This window comes from Notolabrus celidotus, chromosome 19 (assembly GCF_009762535.1).
Source record: "Notolabrus celidotus isolate fNotCel1 chromosome 19, fNotCel1.pri, whole genome shotgun sequence".
In the NCBI taxonomy this organism is placed as follows: Eukaryota; Metazoa; Chordata; class Actinopteri; order Labriformes; family Labridae; genus Notolabrus; species Notolabrus celidotus.
In genome coordinates this window covers 30,214,388-30,228,197 of record NC_048290.1, presented here as the reverse complement: position 1 = coordinate 30,228,197, position 13,810 = coordinate 30,214,388, and the positions used below count along the sequence as shown (strand labels likewise).

General features: G+C 43.3%; 1 protein-coding gene across 1 annotated transcript in view; it reads right to left on the bottom strand.

The window, feature by feature from the left end:
- The window catches only part of plppr1 (phospholipid phosphatase related 1), a 107,568-nt gene that overhangs the window by 23,337 nt on the left and 70,421 nt on the right, over positions 1–13,810 (bottom strand). Inside the window, exon 4 of the mRNA XM_034708984.1 lies at positions 1,111–1,243. Within this exon, the coding sequence (XP_034564875.1) occupies positions 1,111–1,243 (133 nt within the window). The remainder of the gene's footprint in view (positions 1–1,110; positions 1,244–13,810) is intronic.

Sequence of the window (13,810 nt, the reverse complement as noted above, 5' to 3'; positions counted from 1 at the left end):
GATGTGTTGTGTTTGTTTGAATTTTCTATATCAACTGGAACAAACGTAATGTTTCATTCAGCTACTACTGCTACTAATAATAATAATAATACATTTTATTTAAAGGCGCCTTTCTCGGCACTCAAGGACACCACACAGATATACATATATACATACATGAATTTACATTAAAGGAAACAAAATCAAAATGAAAACAATATAAACTGACAAAATGGTAAGAAAACAGAAACAATAAAAAGTGCAATTGGAGTCAGACGGAGTAGGCGGTTTTAAACAGATGTGTTTTGAGTTGTGATTTGAGATGGGGGAAGGAATCGATGTCTCTGAGTTGAGGTGGTCATGAGTTCCAGAGACGGGGAGCAGAGCGGCTGAATGCTCGGCTCCCCATAGTGGTGAGACGGGCGGAGGGGACAGACAGGTGTATGGAGGAAGAGGATCTGAGGGAGCCGGAGGGAGTGGGAACATGGAGGAGGTTGGACAGATATGGGGGGGGGGTGGATTTTAGGGAGGTGTTTTAAGTTTAAAGCATGTTTGGTTGTGAATCAGCTGACTGAAGGTGTTGCTCACAGCAGAGACGCTCAGCTGGGGGCTGCGGCTGAGTGACAGGTCTCCATGAGCGCTTTTTTTCTCTGCCGCCAGACTAATAATGACCCAGTTTTGCTCCCGACTGACACCTGACCACATTCACATGCTTATTTTCCTCAATAAGAACGAGTAGACAGAAAACTGGACACTGAGTCTGAAATATGTTTCTGTTCAGTTCCCTTGTTGCAATGTCCATGGAGATTATGAGCCTGCTCCAAACATTGATATTCAGTGTGTTTAACATTTGAACACCTCAATACAATCCTTAGCTAGTCAATACTATCACATTGTGTCGTGAAGGAAAATTTTAATCAGGGGAAAAAATGCATTTGGCATTGTTTTTGATGGAAAGAGTTAACGTGTTTTTTATTGATTAGTCGATTATTGATCGTCAACATTTCCAAAGATCGATCACCAAAAATCCTTTTTTCCTCCCTAATCTGACTTGTTATCAACTTGACTTGGTACAGTCACCCTGAGGAAGATTAGAGCAGTCTTGAACATCAAACATGAAAACTTTCTTACCTATGAATCGTATAATGCGGCGGATAAGGGGGTTGAGGTAACAACAGTCTCCTGTCACAATGGTTTTCTCCTGGGCCAGGAGAGCTTCCCTTGTTGATTTCATCACGTACATGGACACCTCTCCGATGAAAATCTGTAGAACAGGTTACATATTCAATTGTAAGAGATCCAAAGAAAGAAGGGAAGATAAAAATATAAGCAGCAAGAGCAGGACAGAGAGAACAAAAGCTCAACATTTTTGCTCCTGTCTGGCCCCATGAACATAAACCAATGTCTCTTAATGCAGCCTTTCTTCAGGTCCATTATAGAGTGGACATTACATCAGGTCTAATGGAAAAACTGCTGCTGGGAACACAAAATGAAACTCATTGCCAGCTGCCTTGGGTGATGCAGACTGCTACAAAAACGAGTGGGGATGTGTGTACACATGTTTTTTTGGACTTTGATGTGTGATGGTGTGTGGATATGTGTGTGTTCACAGAGAGAGGAGTTTGTTTTGAGGTGCATGACAGGTAACAAAATCCCTGGGTTGTGCTCCATCCATCACGTCAACATGTTGCTGTGAACGCAACTCTAAATTCTTTCTTTTTTGTGACTGCAAGTAGGGAAAGCAAGTGATGATGTGACATTCAGAAACAGACAGAAGCACAGAGAGGAATTGACAGCAGTTACATGAAACTGTTATTAAAGCTGGGTACTGGATTCAGTCCTGTCTGGATTTCCAGCAAAAAAAAGACTGAGTTAATATTTTCAAACATGTTTTTCTCCACTGAACGATGACTGACTTAGCATGTAAATACAGAATGAAAGAATCATCAAATGCATAATAACAGAAAAATCCATCTTCTGATCCATAATGACCTAGAAACATCTTCCTTCAAAGGCAACGCAACCCGAAAAGGCCTTTATGTTCAAAGCAACTACAACTACAAAAGCTTGGGAACTTGTGTCATGCAGTTTGGAAATGACTGAGCAGTGGTTGTGGTAAATCAAAATGCATTTTGCAGAAGCTAAAAAGGAAAGTGGCTGTTAAAAAAAAAAAAGAATTTAGGGCCTCAACGGACCTCTGCATGCTATATCTGAATTATATAGGCTGCTTATATAGATCAGTTTGAAAGGGAGTTGTATTGAAATTCTTTCAGATCTGTGAAATGCTGCTAATCAGTGAGCCATTTCTAGATACTCTTCCTAAATGATGACTTTAACATTTTCAAGCAACTAGTAATTGCCTTGAGGTATTTGTCTCACTAGAATCTGCCTCAGCTTTGAAAAGGTTAGCTAACACTGACTGATCATCTTATTTCAGCTCATGTACCAGCAGACCTCCTTTATACAAATGTCATGAAACTCAAATTAACTGACTGAGAACAACTATCTCCAAATAGAACACGTCAGAAACACAGGCAGACTGGCATTCAGCTGACACTGGTGTCTAAGCCGGAAATGAAAAGGCCGAAACACAGACACAAATATAAGATGCAAATCTTTCAAAAGCCGACATGCTGTTGGGAGTAATTTGTTTGACATGAACAATGTCAGGCAATATATTTCTGGTTCATCTGTTATCTTAATAACACTGACCTATCCACCATTGAAACAGATTTGTAGGAATTGAAGTCTGAAATACCCCTGAAGGCCATATTTGACTGAATCTGTTGCAGTGGCGGCTGGTGGAGTTTTCTCCAGGGGGGGCTACAACTCCAAAATAGTACATGTTTGCTTGCTTTTTGGTAAATGTCTGGGGTATCACAGCAGTGTATTTACATACACGAAAACAGCAAAAGCAACATTGTAATGTCATGTACTGTTCTAACTTTTGTACATAAATTTTGCTCTTCTTTCCTTGAGAGAAATACATTTCTCAATGACTCTATGGTTAAAGTCAGGGATGCTTTTGACAAGTTTCTTCTCCATAGAGAGCACGGCCAATGCATTGAGACGATCCTGTGACATTGTGTTCCTGAGGAAGGTGTTGATTCTCTTCAGTGTTGAGAAGCACCTCTCAGATTCAGCAACATTCATTTGATTGTCTTGCTGCATCACCTGTAATAGATAAGTGACCATGGTGATGGTGTCTCGTGACTGCAGTATTCATGCTGCCACTGGTGCAGTAGGCTAAATAGCTTCAGTAGATCATTGATTAATAAGATTTCTGTTTACCATTTGTATAAGCTGTGTAAGCTAATCATTGTCTCTGTACTTATTTAAAGAGGTGCAGATATTATTCATGCATCACCAATTGATGTGTGTGTAGTAATGATATTACATGCTCGCCAGCAGAGGGCGCTGTTACACTGTGTATAATGCTTGTTAACAAATAATCATTCAAATAATAGCATTACTATTCCTGCCAGTTTAACTTTTCTGAAAAGTGCTTTAAATCAGTGATACCTGTCTTTATCCATGCTGGGTCAGATCCTGATGTTTGGAAAAGGAGGCAGGGAAAGCAGACTAACGCATTAGCATCACTGCATGTAGTTAGCCTTGTTGCTAAACCAGGTCCTGGAAACAGACCGGGTGTATTGTCTCCCTCTGTCTTTGGACTGATGATTAATGTTGATGTTCGGCTGATCAGGTCCACGCTCTTTCACGTGGAGCTTCTCCTGATATGTTCTCCTCTCTAAAGGTGATGTTTTGAGTGACTTCACTGAGTTATTTACTTTCTCTCCCTCCATTTTGCGTCTCTGTCCGATCGTCTCCTACTCCCACGGCTCGAGCTGTCAATCAGCCGCGCTTGATGACAGACGGCTGTGACGTCGGCCCCATGACAGGAGGTGTGGTGTTATGTAAATCAAGCTGCATTCAGCTCTGGGCGCAGGGAAGGTGCTCCCCGACACGGCCCTATCTCTTGTATTGAAGAGGAGCTACTGCGCATGTACAACTTTTAACCAGAGTCTATGGCCAAAGATTTCTGCGCCCCGGAGGAAAACCGGAGAAAACCAGTCTATGAGGAAAACCCATAGGAACATACGTCACCAATCAGACAACACAGATGAACGAAACAGCTTTGCTAATAATTATTTAACTATACAATATTAATGTTGCTCATTTTAAAATATATATACATACAGTTCAGAATATTATTTTATTATTTATTTATTTATTTTTTAATGTCTTGTGGTGGGTGGTGGGGCGGCGCCCTAGCGCCCCTATTGGCCAGCCGCCACTGATCTGTTGTCTAAATAGGAGTAAGTAACTTCCCACAGTTTTAAGCCACAACTTTTTGCAGTTATTCCACCCCACTCGCATATTCTCATCCACTTTCACAACTTTTCAGTGTTGAGAACCATGAATGATTCATAGACAAGTTCATTTTATCATGTTGACTGCCACAACAAAGCATTTTTGATCAAAAACTAATCAAGAATGCAACATGAGACAGCAGAAAATATCTCTTTTTTTATTTACAACCTGTTGATTTTATGTGATTAAATATTCAAATACATATATATATATATAAACCTTTTCAGGTCAGAGAGAGTGAGATTTGATTGGAAATATAAGATGCAAATGCATTGGCTAGCTAGAACAGCCCTCTACAGGACCAAAACAATCTATAATGCCCCCTGAAAAATTGTTGTTCCTCTGCTTTCCATCCTGTTCTTTCCAACATGGCATGATTTACACTAAAATGAAAGGCGATGGGCAGGTAACAACTATCATACGCGTAATGCCTAAGAGCCAAAATTACACTCAACTTTTCTTAAAGCTTCTGTGAGGAGTTTTTGAGTGGTCATGAAATGGACTTCTCACTATCACCTCTCTCTCTTACTCCCCTCTATCTGTCTTTCCAGACCCAACTCAGTCGAGGCATGATGGCTGTCTAACATGAGTCTGGTTCTGCCTGAGGTTTCTGCCTGTTAAAAGGAAGTTTTTCCTCACCACTGTAACTAGCTAAATACTGCGATGTGCAATGCTCATGATGGATTAAGGTGGGGTCAGACTGAGTCTTACCCTGTCTTGGTGTTGGGTCTCTGTTCATAATTTGACATAGTGTGGTCTAGACCTCCTATGTTTGTAAAAGCGTCTTGAGATAACGTTTGTTGTGATTTGGCGCTATACAAATAAAGATTGATTGATTGATTGATTGATTGACTTCTATTAACAGTGATACCCCTTAATGACCTTCAAAAACAAACAAGAAAGCTAGAAAAGGTATTGATCATTTCTGTTGGTTTCCTAAAACTCAACTGCAATAAATCTGAAATCATTCTAATCAGCCCCAAATCCCTCCTCCCCTCCACCCAGAACTTCTCACTACGCATCGACAACCACACAGTCACACCCTCCCCAGTAGTCTGTAACCTTGGCATCACCCTCGACCCCACCCTCTCCTTCAAACCTCACATCAGAAACGTCACCAAAGTATCCTTTTTTCATCTCCGCAACATTGCACGGCTCAGATCCTCTCTCTCCTCCTCTGCTGCAGAAACCCTCATCCACACCTTCATAACCTCCAGACTGGACTATTGCAACAGCATTCTCTACGGCCTCCCCTCCACCGACCTAAAAAAACTTCAATATGTCCAAAATTCAGCTGCCTGACTACTCACCCACTCCCGCTCCAGAGCCCACATCACACCCATCCTTCAGCACCTCCACTGGCTCCCCATACAGCACCGAATCCACTTCAAGATCCTGCTCATCACCTACAAAGCCCTCAATAACCTCGCCCCCTCTTACCTAACCGACCTCCTCAAACGCCACTCCTCAACTCGCCTCCTCAGATCATCAGATGCCAACCTCCTGTCCCCTATCACCAAGTCCAAGCACCGCACCTTGGGGGACAGAGCCTTTGCCATCGCTGCCCCCACTCTCTGGAACTCTCTCCCTCCACACATCCACAACTCTGACTCTCTTCAATCATTCAAAAGCCACCTCAAGACCTACCTGTTCCAAAAAGCATACAACACATGACCTCTCCCCCTGCCCCACCTCTGTCCCTGTTTTATTTATATGTATTATTTTTTGTTTCACCTTATGTAAAGCCACTTTGAGTACTTAGAAAAGCGCTATATAAATTATATGAGTTATTATTATTACTATTATTGGTTATTTTGAAGCCTGAAATCACTGTGAGGGGGTAGGTGTAATATTGTTTTTCTGCTTTTTCTGCAGTAAATATTGGTAATGAGTGAAATATTTGACTGTTAGTTGAAAGCAGGTTATTTTTTTTTGTCAGAAACAGAATCTGCAAGATCACTTTGTCCACAGGGGGGACCCAAAGTCAACACAAACAGAAAGTTCCTTACAGGAGTTTTAAAGCAGCTCTGATCAATATGTTTACCATTAAGTGCACATATTTTAATAAACATAACATTACCATTATTATTGGCACTACATCCATATATCTGCATGCAGCTGATGTTATTTTTGTTGTCTCTATCCATCTCTCTCTTCCTCTCTCTGAATCTCCCTCTATCCACTGTCCAATCCAAATACGGTTGAGGCAGATGGCTGTCCGACATGAGTTGGGATCTGCTTAAGGTTTCTGCCTGTTTAAAGTACATTTTGACTTTCCACTGTAACTTCAGATTCAGATTCAGATTCAGAGAACTTTATTAATCCCAGAGGGCAATTTGGTTTGCAGTGTACCAGCTTGTCGATAAACAACACAAACACTAACAAACAGACAAACAACACTCAACAGTCAACATGTCAGTGACAACATCAGTGCAAGATGGGGCTTGTCATAAAGAGTAAAAGAATGTTTAAAAATAGACTAAAATAACTAATTATTTTAGTCTATTTTTAAAAGAATAAGTTATTTTAGTCTATTTTTAACTTGTAACTTGCTAAATGCTGTAAAATGCTTTTCTCATGGTGGATTATAATGAGATAAGACTGAGTCTTGCCTTCAATATGGGACTAGATCTTATCCCTGTCTTGATGTTGGGTCTTTGTTAATAACAGAGTATGGTGTAACCTGCTCCTTTTTTCATCGTGTCTTAAGGCTGATTTATACTTCTGCGTTGAATCAACGAAGTACCCTACGCCGGGGGTCCGCGTAGCTCCCGTACCTACGCCGAGGCCTACGCACGTAGCTGATGTGCACCTCCTCCAAAATGTAACTCCCCGTAGAGCCGACGCAGACCGCAAGCTCTGTGATTGGTCCGCTCGGCGGCTTTGTCTTTCCAGCATTTACAACACTTCTGGGATCCCGGACATCGGCCGCACATCGGCCGTGTATTTCATCTCCTCCTCTCTATTCTTCATGTAATCATGTCTGTATGATAAACAGCAACATGTATCAGCTGTAGATTAACAGAACACGCTCTGAATCTCTGTGGAAAAGTAAACAGAGATCGTAGCGGGACCGGAAGCAGGCGACCGGCTATCAGAGAGACCACACTGCCCTCTAGTGTTTCGGCGGAGAATTGCTGCGCGACACGGACACACCGACGCACAAGTATGTGGGGCTCATGTCCGCATCAGCCCCTGCTGCGTAGGGGAGACACAGAAGTATAAATCAGCCTTTAAGATACTGAAAGACACTGTTGTGAATTGGCGCTACACAAATAAAGAGTAATTGAGATGAATTGATTGAAATAGGTTGCTTTAGGTGCCGTGTCCACTGCGCCGTTTTTTGCTCTCAGAGCGCCCACAACCTCAATTTCACCAGCGTTTACTGTTGCTAGGTTACAAAAGTTGTCTTGCAGGACTTCCGCTTCCCTAGGTAGAAACCGTTGGGTCTGTTTTAAAGTACTCTGTATGCTTCATATTTGCTTTCATTCAATGACATTTCATCAAGAAACTGTAAAAACGATTGATAGGCATCGTTTTATTAGTAGAAACTCTAAAGCTTGAAAAAAAAGTATGATAACTTTTCTCCTCCGTACAGACCTCCGCCATTGTTGTTGACAAAGTTGAATCTGGGAGTGTTGTCCCCTCTTGATTCTGATTAGTCAGTGAGCAAGAAGTGAAATTGATGACCTATTTTAATCCACCTCACTAGCAAACATACATACAACAAAAAAACAAACAAAACAAAATTCAAATCATATCACACACACAGTTCAGGTTTGGCGGGGCCTTAGTGTTTGGCTCGGCCCTACTCGTTGGGGGTCCATCGGGGCTGGGTGGGTGGCTGGTGTCCCTGTCACCCTCCGTCCCCCTGCTGCCCCCTCCCCTGTGGGGGCCTGGTCCGCGGCTGCCCTCGGGGCCGGGTTTCCCGGGGTTCCCTCGCGGTCCTCTTGGGGGGGTGGGGTGGTGCGCAGCTGGGGGGGTGTTACTACGGCAGCCATTGGGGTGTCCCTCCATGCCCTCGCGGCCTGGTCCATCAGTCGCAGGGCGTGGGTGGGGGGCGTGGCTGGGGGGAGTGGCTGGGGGGAGTGGTCGGGACGTCTGGGGGGGGCAGGGGGGATTGGCCCTGCCGCCTCCGCCCTCCCCCCGCTCCGGCGCGCCGGTTGGTGGGCTCTGGTCCTGGTCCTGCCCGTCTGCCTGGCTGTCTGCTCCTGGTGCCGGGCCCCCTCGGCCCTGGTGGCTCCTTTGGCTCCGTCTTGGGGGGCTGTGGGGGCAGTGTTGTGGGGGTGTCCCTTGGGGGGGCTGCAGGATCTCTCCCCCCTCGCCCCCCTTTCCTCCTACTGGGTCTCCCGCGGCGGGTTGGGTCCTTCGGTCTGACTGCTCTCGCGGCCCGGGTGACTGTCCCTTTGTATATCCTTATGTAATCTTTCTTTCACTTTCTCTTATTTTTATTTTTATTTATTTATTTATTTATTTTTGGCCCACCTAGGTGTGCACGCCCTCTTTTACAGAACATGATATTAGCTGTCAATAAAAGATAGGCCAGAGTTCTAAGAGGGATGGTGATGGTTGCATGCACACAGTCACAAGCACAGAAGAAAAGGGTTTTCTTTCTTTTCTTTTGCTGCAAGAATAAATTGCATGAATATTTGACAGTTTGTGACAAACATGACACAAACCAGAAATATATATGCAGACAAGAGAAAAAAAAAAAAAAAAAAAAAAAAAAAAAGAAATTGATGACCGCAGCTGTGTTCCAAAAGTTGAACTTTTTATCACCTTTTAGCTCATTGTTTCAAGTGCTCTCACACTTCTATTTAGCGTTGTTTCTAAGGGGATAGGCTAACAAGCTGTCATCAACCTACTTTACAGCTCCAAACCAGCACTAAACTGTGCCTGGAGCAAATAGTGGAGCATTTAACAGTTTAAGAGTCAGATGTCTCTCTCAGGAGTCATTAAAACTAAAACAGAGCTAAAGACATGTTGCTTAATATTGGAATTACCCTCATTAGTAGGCCAGACACAGCACTCCAATTGAATAATATGTAAAGCTCTTAAGTTGACAACGTGTTATTTATGCTGCCTCTAATTGAAAAAAAAAAATCAGTTAATGATCCTTAAATGTCCTCCTAACGAGCTGATCATTTTCAGTAATGCTACAAAGACACACACATAAGAAAGTGAAATAAGCCATCAAGGAGCTAAATTAGTGTGGATAAAATGCAGTGGAGTTGCAAGCTGAATATTTACTCTAAAACAGTGCCTCTCTATGTACCCCTGTATAAAAGTTCCTGTTTACAAACTCTTAGAGTTGCTTTATATGTCTCAGTTCTGACATTAAAGGATGAAGTTCCTGAAACCTGTCCATGGCAGAACAGATTTACAGACCGGCGTTGAACACAATCCTTCACACCTCCACAGCCTCCCATTGTTCTAGCCATGTGGAACGTTCTGCATAAATTATTGCCTCTCTGCTAATTGACCAACAAAGTAGCTGAATCATCATCAATTCTTATCGGCTGCTTCTCTGGTTTATGATTCGTGTTGATGGAGCAATATATAATGTCAAGCCAGATTTCAACACCTGACACAGCACTCTCAAAGGGCACTGTTAAAAATTTGGGAATAGCATTTAAAGTTTGAAATACAAAGGTCACATTTCAACCATGAAATGTAAGAAAACAATTCAAATAAAAGACAAAAATACATAAGCACCCTACTTTGGATGTGAATTTAAAAGTGCTAAAGAGGGTTCAAATTGTACAAACGCACACTTTAACCACATCAGCTGTTAATAACATGTTTAGTCACATCCCGTGGCCTGTTAGAGCACTCTTCCACATTAAACCCAATCCTTTTAGTTCTTTTATTACTTACAGTGTATTAAAGTGTGTTTGTGCATGAGAACAGACTTTTAACACTTTGACCTGCCCATGTATCTGAACTGAACTAGCCAGAGGAAATGCGTGTACTGGACCTGTTTCATTTGTTCAGTGAAAGTCATAATAACACAGATTATTATCAGTTAATCGTATCATGCCAGTAACCACATTCAGTGTTCAGAGCCTGAATGCAAGGAACAAAATGTCCCAGATAATAAACACAAAAACTGGGAGACACAAAGAGGCAGCAGAAAAGCGATATCTCATTACAAATAAATGGGTGGCGTGTGCTTGGGAACAAGACGTCTTTTACAATCAAATCTCTGATAGAGTGCTCCTTAGAATTGTAGGAATAACAAAGATGTCTGTTTTAAATGAGCACCTGGGGAGTAAAATAGGACACAGTCAGCCACTGCTAAAAGCTGTTCTATAGCACTCAGGTCATGCAGGTCTTCAAATTCGATGAGTATAAAATGTGTAATTTAAATAAAATTGACTTGACTTGATATCATTTTGGATTTGTTGCAAAGCATTCAATAGAACATGACTTGTGGTACTCAACCAAGATGGGAGGTGGCATCCACCCCTCCATCCATCCATTTTCTTCCGCTTATCCGGGGTCGGGTCGCAGGGGTAGCAGTCCAAGCAAATTGACCCAGACATCCCTCTCCCCGGCGACACTTTCCAGCTCCTCCTGGGGAATCCCGAGGCGTTCCCAGACCAGGCGGGAGATATAATCCCTCCACCGCGTTCTGGGTCTACCCCGGGGCCTTCTCCCAGTTGGACGTGCCCGGAACACCTCTAAAGGGAGGCGTCCGGGAGGCATCCTTATCAGATGCCCGAACCACCTCAGCTGACTCCTTTCGACGCGGAGGAGCAGCGGCTCTACTCCGAGCTCCCTCCGGATGTCCGAGCTCCTGACCCTATCTCTAAGGCCGAGCCCAGACGCCCTTCAGAGGAAACTCATTTCAGCTGCTTGTATCCGCGATCTTATCCTTTCGGTCATGACCCACAGCTCATGACCATAGGTCATAGCCAGTCTATGCCACCGGGGATCAGCACGCCCAGGCCTCCTACCCGGACCGCCACACGGCCTCCCACGCACCCAACCCCCATGCCTATCCCTGCGAGTGGTGGGCCCACAGGGTGGCGGCTCCATGTTAGCTTCATGGGCGAGAGCCCGGCCACCAGACGCTCGCCATCCAGCTCCCCCCCCGGGTCTGGCTCCAGGGGGGTGCCCCGGTCTCCCTCTTCCGGGCGAGGTAGCTCTCATCCCCAATTGCCGTTTCATGAAGGTTTTTTTGAATCGCTCTTAGTCTGGCCCCTCCCCCGGGACCAATTTGCCTTGGGAGACCCTACCAGGGGCGGATGCCCCCGACATCACAGCTCCCGGGTTCACCGGGACACACAAACCCCTCCACCACGTTAAGGTGGCGATTCTTGGAGGAGGGGAGGTGGCATGTGTACCAATTTCTAAACTGTAGTCTCTCAAGACATCAAGTTATGAATACTCCAGATATTCAACTCAGAATAAAAATGGATAACTACATGGGGATGACTTTACGTGCCTACACATGAAATGAAGACACATGTCCAGATGAAGACAAAATTACACGAATGCATGGGAAGGTTGGGGTTATTGAGAGAGCCAAAAAAAAACCTCTCTGGAAACACCTGGAACATCAAAGAAAAATGGGAACTAGATTTGAATGTCATAGTCAAAGATAATGTGTGGGAAGATCTAGGTGCTAACAGCCACAAAGGAATCAACAGTCAGCTATGGTGAAGCAGCGTTTAGTCATTATGTACCACATATATAGAACAAACTCCCTGAAAGCTGCAGGTCTGCTCCAACTCTCACCTCTTTTAAATCAAAGACTAAGAATTTTTATTTGCCACTGCCTTCCTATCTTACCTTATTTTAACTCACTTTAAATACACATTTTAATGTAATTTTTAATATTTTTCCTTTTCTTTGTTTTATTATATTTGTCATTTTAATTGTGTTCTTTTATGCCTGTCTGAATGTTTCCAATGCTTTTAATGATTTAATGTAAAGCACATTGAAGTGCCCTTGTGTATGAAATGTGTTATACAAATAAAGCTGCCTTGACTGGCCTTGCCTTTGGAAAGAATTTGATTGGAAAATGAAAATGAGATATTTTAACACACCTTTTGTAATTTCTGTGTATGTTAAAGAGCCCTCAGTGACATTATGCTGGAGATAGTGTGGAAAAATAGGGTATCACCAAGCAGCAACCCTCTGGCCACGAGAATTGAAACCAATGCAGAATTGCTAAAAATTGCAGTTTCTCAAGTGTCCACTTGAGGCTGGGTCCAGAAGTACCAGAAACCACATACACACCAATTCAAAATAGCTGATCTTTATAGCAGAAATAAAAATGTTCTCCCGCCAACGATTGGCTTCAAAACAGCGCTTCAGAAACAGATGGGTAACGTCACGGATACTACGACCATTATTTATACAGTCTATGGGGATCACATACATATCTTTTGGTATTGCCCTACATTTCAGGAATTTGGGATAAATGTCAAAGGACAAATTGATAATATTCGACATGTGACCGTGCTCTTAGATCCTCTGATTTTTTTTTTGGGAGTTTTACCCAAAGGTTTATACAACAGAGATCAGAGGTACATCATGTGGATACTTTTATTGATTGCCAAGAAAATGATAACTATTAACTGGAAGGACACATTTGCACTCCCAAATTCAGCAAATCTCCAGGTCAGCCTATTTTCACTTGCGCAATATTTCTAAAATTAGACACTTCCTATCTCAGAGCGACCCAGAAAAACTAGTCCATGCATTTGTTACCTCCAGATTAGATTACTGTAACTCCCTCTTATCAGGCTGCCCCAATAAGTCTCTAAAGATTCTTCAGCTAGTTCAAAACGCTGCAGCTCGAGTATTGACTAAAACTAGGAAGAGGGAGCACATTTCTCCAGTGTTAGCTTCTCTACACTGACTCCCAATAAAATGTAGAATAGAATTTAAAATCCTTCTTTTAACCTACAAAGCCCTTAAAAATCAGGCACCCTCGTATCTTAAAGAGCTCATAGTGCCCTATTACCCCTCTAGAACACTACGCTCCCAACATGCAGGCTTGCTAGTTGTACCTAAAATATCTAAAAGTAGTATGGGAGGTAGAACCTTCAGTTATCAGGCCCCTCTCCTTTGGAATCATCTACCAGTCAGGGTCCGGGAGGCAGACACCCTCTCTACTTTTAAGAGTAGACTTAAAACTTTCCTTTTGATAAAGCTTATAGTTAGAGCTGGATCAGGCTTGGACCAGCTTTTGTCATGCTGCTATAGGCCTAGACTGCCGGGGGAACTGGCACACTGACACACTGGGATCCTATCCCCCCCCCTCCCCCCAACCCCTTCATCACTTACTTTAACTCTGCCTGTCCCATTAAAGTTACTAACCATAGACCTTTCTGGAGTCCCTGAGCTCCCTTGTCTCGTAGATTCCTCTGAGCTGCCGTAGACGTCCTCCTGCTGCGGACGCTCTGGACTCCAGCTGATACGGACGTGCTGGACTCCAGCGGCA